We start from the raw sequence: 19,947 nt of genomic DNA, 5'->3' as shown, positions 1-19,947 counted from the left end.
TCAGCCAGCTCACCCACTCCTGACTCCTCCAAAAACCTCCGTCAAGATGTCTCTGTGGCCCTTCAGATCTCAACACCACGATGCAGCTCAGCCATCAAGATCCCATCAAGACGAGACAGCCCAGCCTCTCCAGCAAGCAGAAGTCGACAAAATCTGCCACATCATGAAGTCCATGCGACTAGATCCGTTAACACAAGCAACCGGCACGACCTCTCAGAGAGAACGAGGCCTCTGGGATTTGATGTTCAAGCTGAAGACTGAGGCGGAAGAATTCGAGTCCTCCACTTTGTCATTGGTGGCACATCTCGAAGAGGGATACACTGTCCTAGATTATCGCCCAATGAGCATGACTGAGGAGATCACCTCTATTGAAAACGGTCCAGAGCGTTGGGCACGACTTCGAGAATTGGCTGTCGTCCTAGCCATGGAAACAGTACCACGACTGAGAATCCAATATGTCAAGGTCAAAGAGCAGCTCGACACAGTGCTCAATCCAAGAGTCTTGCCAGAAATCAGTAAATTCTCAGTGCTCAGGATGCCTCAGGGGATTACGTTGGTATGATGGAATGAAGTGAAAAAAAAGTTCGAGAAGGAAAAACTAGGTGGCCTTTTCCACTGTCCATTTGGTGTCATAACTTGGTTGGAATGCTTCCAAGATGTGCTGTTCAACACTTAGATAGCGTCTCAGCTGTCCATGTAGAGCTGTGCTCGTGGTACTCAACCGATCACTACTATCTGAACCAAATCCCCCGTCCACTAACGCGTTGAATTTAGAAGATCGTCCTTTCGAACGTGGCGGACGTCCAAAGGCGTGGGTTCTTCGACGAGAGGAAAGATAGAGTCCTAACCCCAACGTACACACACTGCGGCACCCATGTCGACTTCACACATGATGTGTATGGTAGACTTTCACAGGGGAACGTTGCGAAACTTTGGATCAGCTATTGAAATCTCCTGCGATGTTGGAGGGAGATAGCAAAGAGCGATAGGGAGTATCCCGCTTATGAGGTTAGGAGAATTTATCCGGAGTTTCTCCGCGTTCGGCTTGTGAAATGCCACCCACCGAATATGGAAAGCTTGCCGATACATACGACTCGTAAGATCTTCTCGTTTTGATCGGCTCCTCTGGTCGAAAAGGCAGTGTTCATGACCTTGCGAGAACATTTCAGGGAATGCCGCATTTTTCTGGCCATGTTACACATATTGATCACCTTTTCAAATTCGAAACCAATGACCGCGTGAACTCAGTGGCGGTTAAAAGAGTTCTAGTCTCATGTGATCGGCTCATAAGACGGCTCTTCCGACCTTCGGACCGCACGACTACATTAGCTCGTCCCACTTAGGACATATATCTCCCACTGACTGAGGACTATAAACTAGCAGTATCTAAACTCCTCAAAGTGGTGAGTCGTGATTTATCCTGAACATCTTGATTCTTCATACAATATCACACCAAAAATCGAGAAGCAAACGTGAAATATGGCTCAGTACGATGTCGCCGTGGTAGGTCTAGGAGCCCTGGGTAGCGCAGCAGCATACTACGCGGCTAAGAAGGGCGCGAAAGTGATTGGCTTTGAACAATTCGAGTTGGGACACGTTCGGGGCGCATCCCACGACACATCTCGGATCGTCAGAACATCATACGATCAATCACAGTATGTTGCACTCGCCAAGTCCGCGTACAAGGACTGGGCCCATCTAGAAGACGCGTCGAAGCAGAAGCTACTAACCATCACCGGCGGCGTGGTTGTAATCCCTAAGGATGACATGCCCAACACGCCCACCGCGACCGAGTGGGCGAATTGCATGAAGGCCAACGATCTGCCGTATGAACTCCTCACGGCAGGTGAGTCCAACAAACGGTGGCCCCAATTCAACTTGAAAGACGACTACCAAGTAGTGTACACCCCAGACACCGGCATCGCACACGCCGCGAAGTCAGTCATGACGATGCAATTCCTCGCCCGTTTCAACGGGGCCGAGCTGAAGGAACACACCAAGGTGGAACGCGTGACGCCGCGAGGGTCGGCTGGGCCCGGCGTGACCATCGAAACATCAAAAGGTACATACACAGCGAAGAAGATCATCCTCGCCGCCGACGCGTGGATCAACGAGCTCCTCTCCCCACTGGGCCTCCACATCCCGCTAGAAGTCATGCAAGAGCAAGTCACGTATTTCAAGCCCAGCGACCCCACGAAATACTCACCGGAGCGCTTCCCCGTCTGGATCCTCGGCACCCCTGAACAATGGTACTACGGGTTCCCGACCTTCGGCGAGCCGACCATCAAGTGCGCGCACGACACGGCCAAGAACCACATGACGCCCGCGGAGCGCACGTTCGAGCCCTCGCCCAAACTGCTCGAGCAGCTGACCTCCGCCATGCAGGACTTCATCCCCGACTCCGGTCGCAAGGTCATGCGCACCGTCACTTGTCAGTACGCCATCACGCCGGATCGCCAGTTCATCATCACGCCCCTGGATCGGTATCAGGATATCATCGTCACGCAGGGCGCCGCTCACGCGTTCAAGTTCGCCCCTGCCATTGGCCGCGTGGCTGCCGAGCTGGCCATTGACGGCCAGACGACGGATGATATTTCAAAGTTTGGTTTCCCGGCCTCGGTGGACACGCCGTTGAAGGCGAAAATCTAGATAGCTAATCGAAACGATATTTTGGAACTCATCGACTGCTTCTCCTATTCCTGTGCCGTTTGCCCGTTGCATGTTCTGGACGTATGCATCTTGGTTATGCGCCAAGTGCACGGAGTTAGTTGTTCCTCTGTTTTCCACGGCGCAATGCTCGGGAAGGAGAGAGACCTTGACATTCAGGACAAGGTGGAGAGTTGATCGCTTACTCGACGTCTTTGCGACGCATATCCGACGAGCCTGCTATCTTCGATATCCTCGACGGTCAGTTTAAGAGCGGGCGTTGAATATGCTGTGCTTTACGTGTTGACATCATTGGCTCAGCACCGGACTGAGACTCCACTTGACCTTTCTCCACGCCGTGAGACATGCTATCTTATACGCTATCTGTCAACGGTTGACAACTTTGACATTGGTCAATTTCGTATGGAGTATGAGTTCGGGCTTTTACGAATACTATCGGTCATTGAGCTAAAATGTGTGCACCTTGACAGCATACCCTGGGCGGGAGCTGTAATTATGATTCGTGGGGAGGACCAGCATACTCCTTCGTCGAACTCGATTCGCCAATGCTTTCCTACTAGTAGAATCTTCAAGAATTGAAATCACAAGGTATGCATTCCTGTCATCCAGATTCCCTTGTCACGATGCACTGTTCTGTTCTTCGCCATCTTCGACTCGACATGATCAATCGTGTCATGTCAACACAGTATCACATTCAATCTGATCTTGTTGAAATACCAACGAATAACCCGAACCATATTATACTTTTTTGTCGAGTACACTTCCTTGAACCCGGAGTGAACTTCCCGACCGTGCCATTCGCCGATAGTGAGGAACAGTCTTTCCTCGGCTGTCCTATCTTGTCTAACCGTCCCGTAAATCATCTAGGCATACACTGGGGAAAAAGAAAAGAGGCGCTTTTAGCCATCCCACCACCCAGCAATGATGAACACAATCTCCCGTCGCCAAAACACCAGTCGCTAATTGTAATCAATGTCGTTGTTGCTCCATGAGTGTTGAAATTGTCATGCTCCATAACATACATATCAATCAACTCTGGGTATGATTAAGATCGGGTTCATCCCCCTATACCGGATCATGCCGATGTAAATTCCTGATCTCGCAGCCGAGCCAGGAAGACGAGCCCGGCTGCAGGTCCTTCGAAGAGTGATTGAAGTGCTGGAGTCACTCTTCATGATTGTTGTCTTTTGGGTGTTTTGTCATCTGAAGCAAATATAGAGTTCTTGAAGCCAGACCAACTTCTCTGTATAGAACTCTTGATTTTTTCACTTGTTGGTTGATTGAGCTTGTTACTGAGCTCCCGGTACGAGTACATCTCGGACCAACAATCCCGACCCCATTGACAACCTGCCATATTGACCAAAAAGTCACGCTCATCCTCATTATAATGGAACCGGGGATTGAGAAGCGGGTTCTCTCCTGCGTTTGCTTCACCACCACAAGCTCCAGGAGGGAAAGAATTGATCTTTCGTTGAGGAATGAATGCGAAATGGTTTCTCATGTACGGTTGGGATGCATAAAGGTGCTCAAGCGCATCCTGCTCCTTATGCTCCCAGTCCATATGCTTCTGCTCATAGAGAACCGGATCCCACCACATATCAAGCAGACGATCGGTGAATTGGGATCTTCGGACAAAGAAAGACCCCAGGTTAAATCCATCACAGTCTTGTGGAATAATGATGTCGATGGAAGAGGTGAGATTGTCACCAGTTGGTGATCGGGCCACGATATCGAGAAAGCCGGTCTCGGGGGGATGCGTGATATTAAGAGGGTTGTACACATTGATGTCCCGGTAGACGTTGTCATTGAGATTGGCGAAGATATGCGACTGCAGTGAATACGATGGCTCCATTATGAAGGTATTCAAGTCGAGCCACCAGAACCTGGAACAGAAATCAGCATTTAAGCAGCCCGTAACGAGCGGGCGTCGCTTACCATTCCGCACTAGGGTATCGCGCCATAGCATTGCGTACGAGGTCGACCTTCTCCCAGCTTTCTCTCCATTCATGAGCATAGCGTTTCTTGGTACTCATGTCGCTGACCTCCAGGTGGTAGCCCCAACGATCCGCATATTTCTTCTTGTTCTTGATACTGTCTCTCTCGATAGCCCATTCCCGTGGACCTTTCCATTCCATGACACCACCGCCTTCATTGGCTCCAAGAATGATGACAAATTTGCTTCCACCACCCAACCTGGAATTGCTGCGGTATCTGCCACGGACATCTATTGTCGAATTAGCGTATAGACCAAGCATGTATCTTCAGTGGGAGGTCTCACTCGTCTGTGACATTATCAGAGTTGTAAGCGTGACCAGAGCCAGGATAATGAAGAGAAATCTGAATTTCCGTAACACATTCCCCAGGAATGTCTTCAGCTTAGGAAGACCACCTTCCCCTCCCGGTGTCCACCGGCTTCGACCGAGTTTCTCTGGGTCTTTCCAATTCGACGATAACGGGGTATATGGACTATTGAAAACAGGCAAGGTAGAAATCTTCCTCTTGGATCTTTGAAAGAAGCCTTCATTTTTGGTCTGGATACTCGGACGGCCTCTGATCTGGGCACTCCTCGCTTTCGCGGCGGCCCATTGATCATCAGTGTTGCTGAAACCGTTCCCATTGCTGTATAGGCTGTTGGGTGTAGAACTTCGGTCCGTCAAGCCTTTGGAAGTCCATCCTCCATTCGGTAGTGGTGATGGAGACCTCGAGAGGGACATTTGAGGATATTGACGATAGAGGTCGGCGGGATATTAGACAGATGGTCTAACAGAAGTTGGAGATGGAAGGCGTGGTGAGAAGATACTATGAACCGATGCCACAAGAAAAGATTACAACATAGGCTGTTGAATGAAAGTAAGACAGTGGAGAAGTGAAGGTGGGTGAAACAGATCAGCGGACCATGGTCGGGATCATGCAACAGAAAGTACGACGGAAAGACTGGGATGGACACGCATTTGATTCAGCTGCCACAGTCCAATGCACACGTCTAGAGCGACGACGTGGCCAGACCTTGAGAAGTGAAGGGAGATGTTGAGATTCTCATGGAATTTGTAACCATCAACTCTGAGCGGAAGTCGGTCGCAGTTGTACTCGTATGCCAGAGGACAGGCAGGCGCAGGCGGAGATCCGTATGCCAAGCGCACTGTTCCTTCCCGGCTCGGTTTACTCTTGCCGCTGTGAGATAGAAATCATGCCGCCTTAGGCAACGACCACCAGGTGCATTTACTGGCGACTCTTTCCCGTCTGGCCCTGCAATGACCCTTTGTGTTGGTCGACATTCAAAGTCTTTCAATTGATAAAATGTGTCGTCGGATTTTCCCTTATCTTGTACATTTCTAGCAGGTGTATTTCTTGAAACAGCGGTACGAGACCTGAAGCATGCTTCTGTGGGTAAAGTGCTCAGATTTGAAATCCCGGTGAAGATGTTCCACCCAGCAAGGATGATCCAGGATATTGACTGATTCAACACAATCTTCCTTGCTCAACTGGTCGGATGGCGAGCTGTACGATAAGTTCCATGCCTCAAGCTCCAAGTCTTATGTTTGTGTGGACGATGAGTTCATCCCACAGTCATTGTCAGTTGGCTGAGATTATCCGGCAGGGTGGCAGCCCTCGTTGAGTATGGCCACTGTTGACCTGGACACCATCTGCTAGTACCTCACTTACACCAGCAATCATCAGAGGAGGCCAAGGTTTTGCACCGCCAGGTTTCGGTCATTAAGCTGTCCTCGTTGAAGGATGCTAGCCAGAATCCAATACATAAATCCGGCACAGCTACATTTCGGTATGCTAAGCCAACTTGCCCACTTGGTCTCCCGCTCGCAGGGAGCTGATCACCATTGGTGAAATGTTCACCGGCATCAATCATTGGCGTTGTCCAAGTTCTAACCTGAGAATGGAGACTCTCAAGCTACCTGCGGATTTGTTAGCAGTTGAACGCAAGAACAACTCCCTGTCGATCGTTTTGTCTTGCTTCTCTACCTTCAAAGCAGGTCAATTACGAAGTATATGAGAGCTTCTCGGCTTGATGACGATGATTTTGCGACAAGTGGAGTAGAGCTGGCACTATCTATCTCCAGCATCCGTACCTGCCAAGAGTGCCCCTCATCCTTCAAGTGGCGGCTTAGGGCCGCCTAGAATCAACGGTCTGGCCCGATCGACAGGCACCATTTCTAGCTTTGGAGCCCCATTCACGCTAGTTGATCAGGAACCACAATCCTGTTAAGACTACCGGTAGTCTCGCATTTCGGAGATGAGGGCTTCTCCAGAGGCAGAGTGCTCTCCGGACGATTCGATGGACGCCTCACGATACGTTCATTCCCATTCCATGAAGACAGAGTTGAGGTTCAGTAAAGCAGACCTGCCACAAGGAGTTTCGATCTGATGATACCAAGCATAATGTGAATTGACACCGTCAATAGCGGCTTCAGTATTGAGTGCCGTTGGCCCACCAGGAAGGTGTTCTCAATAACTACGCTAATTAGCATAGCCTATACATGTTGCAATGTCGTTTATCCGGTAAAAAAGACTGCGCGTTCAGACTGGCCAATCTTGCACCGAGGCGACTCTCCGCTCACTACTTCTTGGAGCAATCTTGCTTGATGCTTTGTTCGGAAGCGAATGGATCATTCGGCACAATGCCTGTCAACCGCGTGGTTGCTAAGATCGTTCTGCCTTCTCGAATATTGAAATATTGACCGATTCTCGTCTTATAAATTGGGGTTTCCTTCCACGTGTAAACAAGAATTCCGTTTCCAGCATCCGTCTCCCTTTCATTTCCTTTTTCAGTCATTTTTACGTGCGACATATCTGGTTCAGGACTATACAATTATGTTGTACGCATACTACCTTTTGGGGGCTGCTGCGGCCGCTTTCGCCTTGCCTCAAGACTCGTCAGCAGTGAATGGATCGCTCGATGCGACAACATATTCGACAGCCACAAAGCTCCAAAATATCAACTATGGCGCTTTCACGCAGACGGCCACCTACTCGATAGCCAACCAACTGGGTTACTTCAAGGCATACGGTCTTAATGTGACCTACCTCCAGGTCCCAAATTCGACCTATGGTTACAATCAGCTCTTAACCGGTGGATATGATATCATGACAGGAACTATCGACAACGCTGTCAATCTACGATTCAACCAAAAACAACCACTGACAGTCACTGGACAGCTGGACGGTGGACCCGAGCTGACGATTGCGTCAATTCCGTCCATTACCTCCATCACCCAACTGAAAGGAAAGCCGCTCATGGTCGACTCACCAGTCAGTGGCTACGCGTATATTCTTCGAAAGGTGCTTGCTCTCCACGGCCTCTATCTAGAAAATGGCGACTATACCTTTCAAGTAAGTTTGGAATATTTCTCTTCAAGGTTCCCAGCTAACATCGACAAGGTTGTTGGCTCCACCGTGATTCGTTATGCAGATTTAGTTGCTGGAAAGCTTCCAGATGGCACTCCGGTCTATGCCACCATCTTCACATACCCTTTCACAAGTCAGGCAGGTGATGTGCCAACCGCGCAGCGTCCCAACATCCTGGCCAAAATTTCCGATTTCATTCAGCCGTTCTCCTCTTCAGCATTCACCATCCGTGAAGCAGCACTGAGCAACAATGCCCAACGCACTCTCATTAGAAAGTTTACGTCTGCTATGTATGCGGCGAACCAGTATTTAGCCAGCCCAGGCAGCCGGAAGTGCTCAATCAGCGCCATTTCGAAGCAATTAAACGTCTCGACATCCGTGGCCACCTCGGCGTACACTTCAGCAAATGACCCTATCACTGGCGAGACCTCCTCACCAGGAGGCAATTTCACCGTCAACCGGCAGGGTCTTCTCAACGTTATCGATGTTCGCAGTCAATTCGGCGGCTTTGCATCAGTACCTGCCGGCTTCAACTACGCAGATGCCATTCTTCCTGGACAGGGCAAACTCATTGACTACTCCCTAAGAGACGATGCATTGAAGAATCTTGTATCGTTCAGTCCATCAACGAAATGCTAGGGGGTAGAGTAGGATAAAATTTCATTTGTTTTAAGCTCATGCCGGGCATACGATTTGCGGAGATAGAACTGTCGTGCTTAAGAGTCTATTGACACTCAGCACATTAATACTATAATCCTAATGCTTCCAGCATTTCCAATATCAAGCTAGTCTAATACCCGTTCACCACGGTCTGTGCTCATCGTCTACACGCATGGAGACATCCCAATTCTCGAGGGGTTGATGAATGATGGAATACGGATAATGGACTGCAACAAAACCCTTCAAACGAGATTCCGTGTTTGGGCATCAGCGGCAGCAGTCTGCAGTTGTGGGGAGATTAATGGTGGCCTTGCAGGGCTATCCTCTGTTTAGTCTTCATTAGGAAACTGTCGATGGAGTTTTGGCATAACTTTTGGGGGCTTGTGATTTCGCAGTCTTGTGAATATCCCAAATACCGGGCACCGATTGCCGCAGGATCCTTGAAGTTGTACACCACACTCCGTACCCGCTCAGTCGTAGCGCCTGCTGTGGGGATACCAAATTGTAACCCTGTAAGGATCTACAACTCCAGCCAGCTCTCGAATCCTGTGGTGCGAACGACTTTGACTTAACCAAGCTTGAAAATACTTCCTGGCTATACCAACAGCAACCGGAACTCCGTTTGGCTTCTGTTTTGGGAGAGTCAAAATGCGAACCTTTTCATACTCTGAAAATTGGGACTCCGTTTCTTGTAAACGTGACTCGGTACTCTGTTGTAAGATACCGAAAAGGTGGCGGCCTTTTAACCTCTGGTGGAAGACGCGGCACAAGTCTTGACGACTTCAAGCACCGGAACAAGGTGCAACCAAGGGGAAAAGCTTTAAAGCCTCTGGCAATCTTAGCAACGGTTTTCCTCGACAAGATCCTGCCACAGCCGGCGTGCTAAAGGCGCCTCGCGCTACCTTGACTATGGGGACGCTATAAGCGGGAAAATGGGCATTCAACCCCCAAGATCCAGAAGGATAAAACAACGGTCTTGTGGGGAACCCCGAGCCAGCAATCCGGGATGCCACTGCAGGGTTGAACGCCAATCATGCCTGAACTTTATATTGGCACTCTTCCAAGATCGATATGATCGTCCGAGACAAGAAACGTCTCTACCAACGCTGAGCTGTGTCCACAATACCTTCTTCCATTTCAGCACGCAGTACGAGGTACCGATAGCGCCACTGGGGTTTTTCTGCCGTCCGTCGACTCAGAAGACGCTCAGTGTTCTGTTCGGTCACTTGAGCTCACCAATTGTCGCTTCCGAGGAAAATGTGGGACACGTTCTATGCAGGAACAAACTCATGGTGAAGCTCCTGCCACAGCTAGCCTAAGTGCTTTGCTACCTTACTGAGTACATACAGGGGATGGTGTCAATTCGTTTCGGCAAGCTCTTTTTGCAGTATTCGGGATCAATAAACTACGAGTATGAGTACGGAGTACTTCGTACGGAGTAAGTACTCGGGACATCCCACGCTAAGAAACGTCCTGTTTGCGAGTAAGTTTGTTCTGTATAATTGATATTTTGATTGAGGCGAGGCAAATCCTTCCCGTTGCAGCCTACCACCTTGTCCCTGCGAGGCACTATCGTCCACACTATCGCAGACGGAGTGTAGCCCCATTGCAACTACAGCAATGGTGCGCGACTCCTGCAGTAGCCGTGCAATCACCGCAATTGTCAACCTTAGACCGTTCTAAATATCTAGTTTCAACCAATTCACCAAGCCCAGAGTCAGCACCACTCTCACGCTACGGGAAATACCGTGCAAATCATCAAGGTCCGAGGCAGTGAGGCTATGCCACACCTGCAGTGCCTGCCGATTTGCAAATCCTGGGGCATTTTACTGCGTTCGAAGGTATTCAAGGTGAGACCAAATAATCATATGGTGGTGGTCACAGCATTGGCCATTACCGCAAGCACTGTGCTTCTTTAATGCTTTTTCTCGAAGGCGCGTCCCTCCTCGCTCCTATAGTTACATTCCTCCCAACCCCGGAGACCTAAGCGTGTTTCAACTCTTGCAGCGTTCAGGTTGCTTCTATAAGCGAAGTTGATATACTTCCACCGGCTCTCAACCTAAGTCTTACGCAGGAATTGCACTGAGGTCCCGCTGGGCCTAACATCCCAACTGGACGGCGAGTTGCAAGCCTGTCCTAGTGCACAAATGCATTCCAGGCTTTCTACTCTGATACCTGGTAAGAGTTTGGCTTTCTGAATTGGCTTCCATTTCTCGCATCTGTGCCTCTCGCCAAGAGACAAGGTACTTGTTGAAATCTAAGCAGACCTTTGAACAGCTCTCTTATCCTTCCGGACGTCGGACAGAGGTGCTCACTTGCCACCTGTATACATACGGGCTTAGGTGGTATTTAGTACCTGCACCTCCCTCCTTTTCTGCAGGATTGATACTATTCGTGCTCTGTCACAGCCATGCTTGTATCCAGGGCCGCCGCCGGGCTACCGCCCAACCCTCATGGGCAGGAACTCGCAAATATCAGTATCATCATGTGCGCTCTTGCAGGTGTTCTGGTCGTTGCGAGACTCTGTGTTCGCATTTTCATGCAACGGAACACTGGTTGGGATGATTATACACTCATTGCTTCTTTGGTAAGAATCATCCACCGTGCGCAACCTTTTCGATTACTGACTATATAAGATGTTGGCCATTGGAATGACCATCTGCTTCAATCAAGGCTCGTGATTTCCACGCAAATTTCTATGCCTTTAGACTGAATTAACTCAATTGTAGAGGTCTATTACGGCATGGGGCTTCACACAAAGCAAGTTGACGCAGATAACAAGGTCATGGCATTCTTGGTGCGGACAATCCAAAATCATTTCGGGACTGGAACTAATCATCAGCTTTAGTGGCTTTGGATCGCCCAACTCTTATACAAATTCGCAAACGGATTGACCAAGATATCGCTTGTGTTGCTCTATCTGAGAATTTTCCCGAGCAGAACATTCAAGATGATCTCCTGGGGTGTCATTGGTTTCGTCATATCCTACTGCACTGTTGCAGTTTGCATGAGTATCTGGCAGTGCGAGTATGTGTCCAGTATCTCAATCTCACGGAAGCTTCCAACACTAACATAATATCCAGTCCCATTGAAAAGGCATGGAGGAAAACCCTCCCAGGCCAGTGCATCAAGATCGGCATACTGTGGTATGTGAACTCGGTGTTCACACTGGTGGCCGATGTGTTGCTCATCGTTCTCCCGTTGAATCAAATCTGGCAATTGAAGCTACCACTGTCACAAAAGATCGGACTGGTATTTGTGTTCAGTTTAGGAATATTGTATGTCGGACTCTATGAGACTTGATCAAATAATACTGACCACATTCTAGTGTCATGGCCTGCACTATCATTCGATGCGTAGCTTTAGGACCAACAGTCTCTCAAACAGACTCAGTTTGTATGTTATCATTGTCTCTCTCTGATGACTGAACGGGACATCAACCAGCTAACCTAACTACTCTCCAAGACTACCAAGCCAAGTCGAACAGCTGGACGTTCCTCGAAGTCGACGTGTCAATCATTTGCGCAGCCTTGCCTATCCTAAAAGCACCCCTGAGCAAGCTTTTCCCCCGCCTATGGGGCAACAGAACAACGACTGCAGGTACTGGGGGCTCTGACTCCCACAAGATGAGCCAGGGAACCCATAACATCGGACTAAAGGCCTTCGGAGATTCTCAACTTCGATCTGGCCACCGACATTCGCGAAACGTGCACGGTGATGCAGAAAGTGACGAGGAGGGCATATTGGATTCCCGAGGGATCCGGAAAACGACAAACATCACTTTCGATTATGAAGAGGCGGCGTCAACAAAGAGCTCGGAGAAGAAAGGCGTTCGTGGCTTCGACTTTGAGCTTCAGAAAGGAGGCTTGCGAAATCATTGATAGAGGGTCACCAGCATATCTTCACCTGTTATTACAAGACACAAGAACGGTAACACGTTTCCGGACAGCCATCAAACAACAGAAAACAACAGCAGGCTTACCACAACAACAGCTATAAGCCCTCACTATTAATCTATTATAGTCAAGAAAGAACTAACCACACTTTCCCCATTGGACCTCGTATGCTTGGGTGAACGTCGACACATGGATGTGTCGTGTTATCATGGCCAGCCACAAATGATCTCGGGAATGCGCCGCTTCTGGGTCACAGAAGATTGAAGACCCGGTTGAAGCCCCCTCGAATGCACAGTCATCAAGTCGATCCTGGAACTCGACATCCTTTGGCCACCATGTTTACATACACTCTCCTCACCCATTCACTCAACACAAACGCAGAGATCGAGCAGGTGAATGTACGATATAATGAGTTGAGATGCGAATGATCGCAAAGCAAGCAAGAGTTTGGCGGGGCGTGAATCCCCAGAATTGAGCATTGGTGACTATTGGTGGGGATCGCAGGTCAGGCCACCCGTGTTTACGGAAGCGAGTACGCAATCTGCCAGCAGCATCTGATACTGCTAGGCAATTATTGCTCAGCGGTTTTCTCACACCGTGCACACACAGCCTTCGGTTCTGGTGCTTCAACTTGTCGACTTGGCCATTGGTATGAGTTAATGTGATAGTGTATTGTCCTCGAGTCTCAGATATCCCCATGCAGCCTAGATTTGTGAATCGAGAATCGTGAATCGTGAATCGTGAACACCAAAGTGTGAACTCCAGAACTACGGCTTCTGCGCACTATCGACTATCGCATCGCCGGATTGCTTCTGCGCACTTTCGACCTTCTTCGTTGTCGTCGCATCGCTGGGTTGCTTCTTATAGTGCATCGCGGATTGGCCGTGATAAGCGTCCCTGCCAGCTGGCCTCCCAATGACTGTGCCCGGCGCTCGGGTCTGAGCCCGCCTGTGGTTTTCTTCGGCTTCTTCGCGCATCCCAGCTTCTGCGCGACCCGCCCCGCAGCAACACCGGCACATCCAGCTCAGGGGAAAGCCGCCATCGCTCACGTATTGAGAGGCGGAGTAGCTGTGTGTTTCTCGCATGTCTTATTTGTGTGTTGATAGGTGGAAGTAATTGATGGTGGTGATGGTGAGGTTGATGAGCGTCGATCGCTGGTCCCCTCGGCTTTTGAAGTTGAGCTTTAAGTTGATCTCGCACTTTTCTCCGTCTTCGTGATAGCGCGGCTGGGCATTGGTTTGAAGCGACGTTGTTTCACTGGCACCGTTTGCCGTTTGCTATGCATTGGCTTGCACAACTCGGCCGAGCAGGCTGGAGCCGAATGTGCCGAGCTGCCGAGCGGAATCTAGTACATTTATGTAATACCCCTGAGGCTACACTAAAAATAGTCAGATGTTGGCCGATGCAGATATGCGTGAACTCTACCTACTATCACTCCTGTGATGAAAGTGATCTCTATCTATGCGACGTCTCTAGAGCCGCAACTACCAGCTAGGGTAAGAAAGTTTGAGATGCACTCCTTGAAAATCCCTTGCTCGCCGACCCTCACCCTAGGTGACCCCGGTTGTCTAGGTTCGCAGCTCGTCGAGGTATAGACGATGTAGAAGACCGAAGCTCGATGTCGCACCGATAGTGCAAGTCATCGATATTGAATTGGTCAAGTGGTGAACAGAGAGGTATTCCGTGAGGTGAACTCCAGTTCCCCCTTCCCGACCGCTCCAACAAGGCCCTTAGCATGTTCAACATCTCAGTTCGCCGCCAACCCTTGGCCATAGCCGACTCTGGATACCGTTTTGCATGTCTCCACTCAAGTACGTGGTCGAATGACATGCCAGCGGTGATAATGAGCACAGAAAATGATATCGTCAGCATCATGCCGATGAGACTGAACGATAAGTAGCTCGTGCCCCTAATGATCTGACTATAGCAAAGCCAGTTCAGCTCTGATGAGCGCGTAGTGTTAACATAATTGGTTCTCGCGACAAATTGACCGGTGACATACTCGATGACGGCCCTTTGCATGTTGGTCATGAAAAGAGCCTGCCAGTAGTCCACCTCTTTTTCCCATTGGTCGTCAGGAAAGCGGAGTCCAACAACATCTTGGATGAGCCGACGTGCGAGCAAAGGCGGGTCGCGCTGAGCAAGACCACTGAGGACGAGAGAAATCCAAGAGTCGGCTGCTGCTTGCAACACCCTTTTAAGTGCCATGCCCTGGTGGGAATTCCATGTGAGGGACTCGACACCATTGGTGTCGCTGAGAAGCCCCAAGTATCCCTTCAATTCGATGCAGCTGGAAGGTGCTGCGGACTGAGAACTTTGATTACAGATCTGATACTGTTCTGTGCACGCCATCACGGTGATTGGTTTCTCACGGGAGAACACGGTACCATTATAAGTGTCCTTGCCTCCGGTCGGAGGATATGGCCCGGCGTTCGTCGCAGTGAACCAAGGGTCATTCACAGCGCCCATATAGAACTTATTAAATGGAAGAAACACCAGGGTCACGTCTGCGTCCGTTCTTTAAAGTTCAGCTCTTGGGGAGAAGTCAGACACTATTAGATCTGAATCACCAGCAATTGCGCTCTGGATGTTGAGTTGATATGGAGCGATTTCGGAAAACTGATCATACGCGAGACGTTGGACTAGATCTGAGTAGACGTATGTTGCGTTTCGATCAGCGAGCGGGTTCGATGCAAGATAGACTCGAATGAATTTTTTTGCAGGTGCAGTATCAGTCGCTGGACAGTCTTTCCAGTCCGTGGCATAGCGTGTTATATTCAAAGGCGTACAAGTCATGACCTTACGAAAAGAAAGTCGATCAGATGTCTGAGAATTGATCCCAAAATGTTCGTTTGAAGATAAACGACCAGTATCGAAACTCATCGCCTTCACATCTGATTGGCATAGGCTTGAGTCAAAAGGACACTCGTCCACCCGGGTAGTAGACCAAGAGATATGTTGGTATGGTAGGTCATTGCATCCAGAGGGCAAAGCCTTGCAAAACTCATATTAGTGTTGAGTTCTCGAAAAACGAGTTTGCATGTGAGCGGGCCATTCGACGGTCATTTGATCAGGCATTCCAACCTCTCTTGAATCGGGAAATGATGCAAGATAATCCATATCGTAGAAGCCGCAGTATGGAGGACGTGATAATACAGGATCGCCTGCATCTAGCAGATAGGATATCAACAAACCCAACGAATAAATTGAGGCTATGTGCGTTGAGGGCCACAACATCATCCAGCGACATGTGGATAGTGACTTTGTCGGCAGGCGCTTTCTCCACGCCCAGCTTATGCAAGAGAACCTCTTCAGAGCGCCGAGTGCGGTTTCGACATTCCTGATAACAACTTGTATCATCCAATATATCGGGTCTTTCGGTTCATTGGTGGCACGTTGTTGTTGCACGGCAACTTGACAAATATGCCACAGTTGTGCTCCAGCTACCTGTACTAGAAGTGCCAGCGCAGAAGAAAGGACTTTAGCCATCTGAGGTCCTAATGTCAGCTTGTTGCTAAGTAGCCATGACATTGATTCATCTTTCCACAATCCTACAAACACGTAGGCTGAGGCGTCCTACATTTGGAAGAAAAGCTTTTCGGCCTGTCGACTTCAAGTTTAACCATTTTCTACGGCATGCATTTTCGTGATGCCGCGGAGTTTTCTCCTTGGCTCTTCAAGCGTTCTCGGCTGTGCAATGGCACGAATTTTTGATTCACGAAGTGGCTCAAAGCAGAGCATTCTCCGAGATCGTACTCAAGGCAACCCGTTCGTGATGTTGTCAAGAAATGAAATGTTTTCCAGAGACGTCGTAATGAGCATGCGTTGCCGAGGCACCACCACCAGTCACCATCTGCGACAGGATCAACACGAGTTGGACCTTCACTTAGTCACAACGCGAAACGTTTCTCGCTGGGGGCCGCGGATAAGGCTGGTAGAGCACAACATGAAAGACTTAGCTATTTGGATCTTCGAATTGGCCCTCATGCTACCCGCGGCATGCACAATGTCTAGGTAAGTGTCAGCATTGTTCCGATATTGCAAGTTCAATTAGACTATTTTCTGCCTCGAGTTCTCACTCGAAAATTGTGGAGATTACTCCAGTGGCGAATTTGGCTTTGGCGAGTGAGCACCACCCAGAAGAATTAGCGCCACGGACATCCTCCGTGCCCCTTTTAGCTGACAGCCTTGTGCGCTTGGCTCTGATGTGGCGTTTTGGTCACGCTTGAATAGCAGTCTGATGAGATGGTGACCATTGTGACCCCAATAAGCATTCTGCAGGCTATCGTGACGCGAGCTGGTAGACTGATCAAAGAACAATAAATTGTTCAGCACCTGACTTGCACGGCACTGCTGTAAGTGTTGCCCTGTATAATTCACCGTGAAAGAATATGACGATTTAGAGCCACAGCCCACATAGTCTCGTTCAAACAAAGCGCTGAACCCTCACAATCAACCAGCCACTGTCATCCTCCCTGAAACTGATCTCCAACCCACCAATAGTGCGGATGCGGGAGACCAGGACTGTTTCGTTGTCTGGGACGACATCGCTTTCAACATGATCTCCTCTGGCTGTCGTAATTTCAACAGAGTTACTAGGCTTGTCAGTGCCTGAATTCGAGGGGAGGACAGGTTGAACTTGGACCTGGGGTGGGGCTGTCTGGCTTGCGCTTGTAGTTGTAGCAGGGTGGGTGGACTTGTCGGTGCAGTCGTGCAGTGGGACAAGCTTGATGCCTTGCTTGGGTGCTGGCGGGTCTTGTTGGTTGGAGACTTTGGTGGTGGCGGAGGATTCCATGGGGGACGAGGTATTCTCAGTCGGCATAGTAGGGCTTGGATCACTATTCGGTTTGGCCAACGCTTCTCGTGAGGTTGATTTGTTTGGAATTGCAGGCGAGCGCGGCAATGCGGATGACGGTGACGGATCAGGTGGAGGTTCCATGTTCAAGAAGAGTTTGCAGTACATGGAACGGAGGTCAATCAGTAAGTGCTTCGGGAAGAGATGAAAGGGTCAGGGTTTCTACAGGTTTATCGCTTTTTGAGGGGGATTAGGGGTCGCAGGTAGAATTGGGAAGCTCTGAGGACATCCCTGAATCAGGCGGAGATAATTTATAACTTTCTAGTCAAGTCGCCTGTTTGTAAATTAGATGTCACTCCACAGGCACGCTTATTGTGCCACGGGAAGAAGATTTGCGAGGACAAAGAAAGAAAAGCGCGATAGTTTCAATTTTTCGTGATTCTGTTATTGTGACAATGTCTTCTGAGCTGCCGAGGAAGTCTCTAGACCATGCCAGTGTGTGTCGCCAGTCGTCTCATCATCATGGTGAGGCAGTGATTATGCAAATCCCTCATCTCGCTCCTCCTAAGTTTGGTGACTCAATTAACCTTGCTCACTTGTCCGAGTTTTGGGTCGTAACTGGTCTGAAAAATGTGGAGCAGTTGCATCATGTTGATGATTCGGGTGATTGCTTCTCTGTCCCTTTACATGGCTGGTAGTTGGCATGTTGTCTTCACATCCTCAGCCGCGTCATCTTTGAAGATCAATTGCTAGGTTGTGTCTGTGTCGTTGTGATCATCACGGAGCTGCATGAAATCACTCAGGCTGATCTTCTCAAAGCTGAGTGTCGATCCGGACGGTTCACTGGCTTGTGCCATGATAGAATATTGCTTGTCAGACTTGTCTTCCACCTTGGCCAAATTCTCCTCGTGTCGAACAGCGAAAGGTCCTCTTTGAATTTCGTTCATCACCTGCTCGAAGAGCTTCTTTTGACGACACTCAGGACACATGCTACCAGCTGAGAATTTCTGATATTCAGCAAGTGATTGCCATGCCCATGTCATGAGGAAGATACCCCAAGCCTCTGCCCATACTGCATTGCAACCGCGTGAGGTGCAGTAATAGAAATTCGTTCCAAACTGTGAGGGAGGGGGTCCGTCTGGCTGAAAGAGTCTTGGAAATACGGTGAAGGAGGCCATAATATCGGCTTTGGTTTTATTCAGGGGGTTGAAGAATGATGAGACGTGGTTTGATTGACAACAATCTCGGAAGATCTGTTGATGAAGGGGAAAGGTGGCCAAGTGAGATGACTGCATGACAACAGCCACATGCGAACTAAAGGCTCATCGCATTCAAGCTCAGCGCCGTCAAATGTTTGAGTTGTGGTGCCCATTGCGTTCAAAGGGTGACATCTGTTCCGTGTCTGTTTGCCCGCCAGGTGTACACTGCGGGCACATGTATTGTTTACAGATTTGATGGACTCAGGGACACTGCGGACATGACTCGCCGCCACGCGATAAATATATACGTAGTTATCAGTTGGTTAAAGAATCAATTTTCTGCTCGATGGCCAGCAGGCGACCTGACAATGTATCATGACAAGACTGCCCATTTGATTGTTTTTCGGTCGGACAAGTGGGACGCTGGGCAGCATCTCATTTAGGAAGTTGGCCTGGTTATAGTTATCGCTTGACAGCGCCAGGGACCCAGGCTTCGGGTGTCCAAGTATTGCCTGGATTGGCGCCAGTTTCTGCAGCCTTTTTCCAAGGATCATCTGTTTCAACAGCGCTTTTGGTCTTTTTCGTTGGTCCGGGTTGATTGGGAGCTTGTTCAGCTTGTACTCTGTCAAATTGAGGATCACCACTGAGCTGGGGAGTAATGGCGGGCTCTGGCTTCTCAATATATTTGGCTTTGGCAGCCCATCTTTCATCTGCCAGTCGAGCATTATGTTGCATCTGTGCTATTCTCTGCAGGTCGGCAGCTTGCTCTTGAATTGAGGGAGGGTCTGCACGGGTCTGTCTCAACCATTGGTGCCACTGAGGGGAGATCTGGACATCTGAGTGATGAGTCTTCCGATTAGCTTGGACAATCCGCCGCCATCGATTGTGGTTGATGGCGTCTTTGAATTCCCAAAACGTGTTTCCTTTGAGGTCCTGGCCTGGAGGATGAGTTAGACGGGACGCGTGTGAACAGGGAGCACAGTCAAAAGTACCAACTAAGAATCTCTTCCGCCATGGAAGACGAAGCATCTTCCATCTGATCCAGAGGTCTCTGGCAGTGCCCATGATGGAGTTGGTAGGTATTGATGCATTGATTCCATGGATGGCTCAAGTCACCAAACATTGAAATTCATGAAGTCATGCAGAGAACGTGATCTGTCTTATGTAATCCAACCCGAACTACGTCAACCTGCAGGGATCAGCCTCCTGGTGGCGGCGGGGCCTCTCCGGGTGGTGTCTCAGCCTCCATCTCGAACTGGCCCGCCTAACCGCATGCCTATCACTGTCTGGCGCATGCCTATCGCCCCCGGGACGCCCCTCATCCATCCGTAACTGCCTGTCCCTGGGCACATCCAACTTCAACTTGAAC

At 49.5% G+C, this 19,947-nt stretch overlaps 9 protein-coding genes across 9 annotated transcripts; 4 read left to right on the top strand and 5 right to left on the bottom strand.

Annotated features, from left to right (window-relative positions):
- Positions 1 to 46: 46 nt before the first annotated feature.
- Positions 47 to 562, top strand: LTR84_012258 (uncharacterized protein; the record flags this gene model as incomplete). The annotated part of the gene is made up of 1 exon (XM_064855782.1): positions 47 to 562. The coding sequence occupies one exon, from the start codon at positions 47 to 49 to the stop codon at positions 560 to 562; it is 516 nt and encodes a 171-aa protein (XP_064708442.1).
- Positions 563 to 1,479: 917 nt separating this feature from the next.
- LTR84_012257 (uncharacterized protein) lies at positions 1,480 to 2,649 on the top strand (the record flags this gene model as incomplete). The annotated part of the gene is made up of 1 exon (XM_064855781.1): positions 1,480 to 2,649. The coding sequence occupies one exon, from the start codon at positions 1,480 to 1,482 to the stop codon at positions 2,647 to 2,649; it is 1,170 nt and encodes a 389-aa protein (XP_064708441.1).
- Positions 2,650 to 3,838: 1,189 nt separating this feature from the next.
- Positions 3,839 to 5,381, bottom strand: LTR84_012256 (uncharacterized protein; the record flags this gene model as incomplete). The annotated part of the gene is made up of 3 exons (XM_064855780.1): positions 3,839 to 4,550; positions 4,603 to 4,891; positions 4,946 to 5,381. 3 exons carry the CDS (start codon positions 5,379 to 5,381, stop codon positions 3,839 to 3,841), a joined length of 1,437 nt encoding a protein of 478 aa, XP_064708440.1.
- Positions 5,382 to 7,494: 2,113 nt separating this feature from the next.
- Positions 7,495 to 8,667, top strand: LTR84_012255 (uncharacterized protein; the record flags this gene model as incomplete). Its single annotated transcript, XM_064855779.1, has 1 exon — positions 7,495 to 8,667. One exon carries the CDS (start codon positions 7,495 to 7,497, stop codon positions 8,665 to 8,667), a length of 1,173 nt encoding a protein of 390 aa, XP_064708439.1.
- Positions 8,668 to 11,098: 2,431 nt separating this feature from the next.
- Positions 11,099 to 12,569, top strand: LTR84_012254 (uncharacterized protein; the record flags this gene model as incomplete). Its single annotated transcript, XM_064855778.1, has 7 exons — positions 11,099 to 11,275; positions 11,325 to 11,361; positions 11,418 to 11,485; positions 11,537 to 11,715; positions 11,772 to 11,966; positions 12,017 to 12,084; positions 12,154 to 12,569. 7 exons carry the CDS (start codon positions 11,099 to 11,101, stop codon positions 12,567 to 12,569), a joined length of 1,140 nt encoding a protein of 379 aa, XP_064708438.1.
- A 1,560-nt stretch (positions 12,570 to 14,129) lies between these two features.
- On the bottom strand, positions 14,130 to 15,053 carry LTR84_012253 (uncharacterized protein; the record flags this gene model as incomplete). Its single annotated transcript, XM_064855777.1, has 1 exon — positions 14,130 to 15,053. One exon carries the CDS (start codon positions 15,051 to 15,053, stop codon positions 14,130 to 14,132), a length of 924 nt encoding a protein of 307 aa, XP_064708437.1.
- Positions 15,054 to 17,010: 1,957 nt separating this feature from the next.
- LTR84_012252 (uncharacterized protein) lies at positions 17,011 to 17,523 on the bottom strand (the record flags this gene model as incomplete). Its single annotated transcript, XM_064855776.1, has 1 exon — positions 17,011 to 17,523. The coding sequence occupies one exon, from the start codon at positions 17,521 to 17,523 to the stop codon at positions 17,011 to 17,013; it is 513 nt and encodes a 170-aa protein (XP_064708436.1).
- A 605-nt stretch (positions 17,524 to 18,128) lies between these two features.
- On the bottom strand, positions 18,129 to 18,557 carry LTR84_012251 (uncharacterized protein; the record flags this gene model as incomplete). The annotated part of the gene is made up of 1 exon (XM_064855775.1): positions 18,129 to 18,557. One exon carries the CDS (start codon positions 18,555 to 18,557, stop codon positions 18,129 to 18,131), a length of 429 nt encoding a protein of 142 aa, XP_064708435.1.
- A 483-nt stretch (positions 18,558 to 19,040) lies between these two features.
- Positions 19,041 to 19,643, bottom strand: LTR84_012250 (uncharacterized protein; the record flags this gene model as incomplete). Its single annotated transcript, XM_064855774.1, has 2 exons — positions 19,041 to 19,516; positions 19,571 to 19,643. The coding sequence occupies 2 exons, from the start codon at positions 19,641 to 19,643 to the stop codon at positions 19,041 to 19,043; spliced, it is 549 nt and encodes a 182-aa protein (XP_064708434.1).
- Between the last annotated feature and the right edge of the window lie 304 nt (positions 19,644 to 19,947).

This window comes from Exophiala bonariae (genome assembly GCF_035927105.1).
Source record: "Exophiala bonariae strain CCFEE 5792 chromosome Unknown scaffold_7, whole genome shotgun sequence".
In the NCBI taxonomy this organism is placed as follows: Eukaryota; Fungi; Ascomycota; class Eurotiomycetes; order Chaetothyriales; family Herpotrichiellaceae; genus Exophiala; species Exophiala bonariae.
The sequence above is the reverse complement of the archived record's forward strand: the minus strand, read 5'-3'. Positions and strand labels throughout refer to the sequence as shown.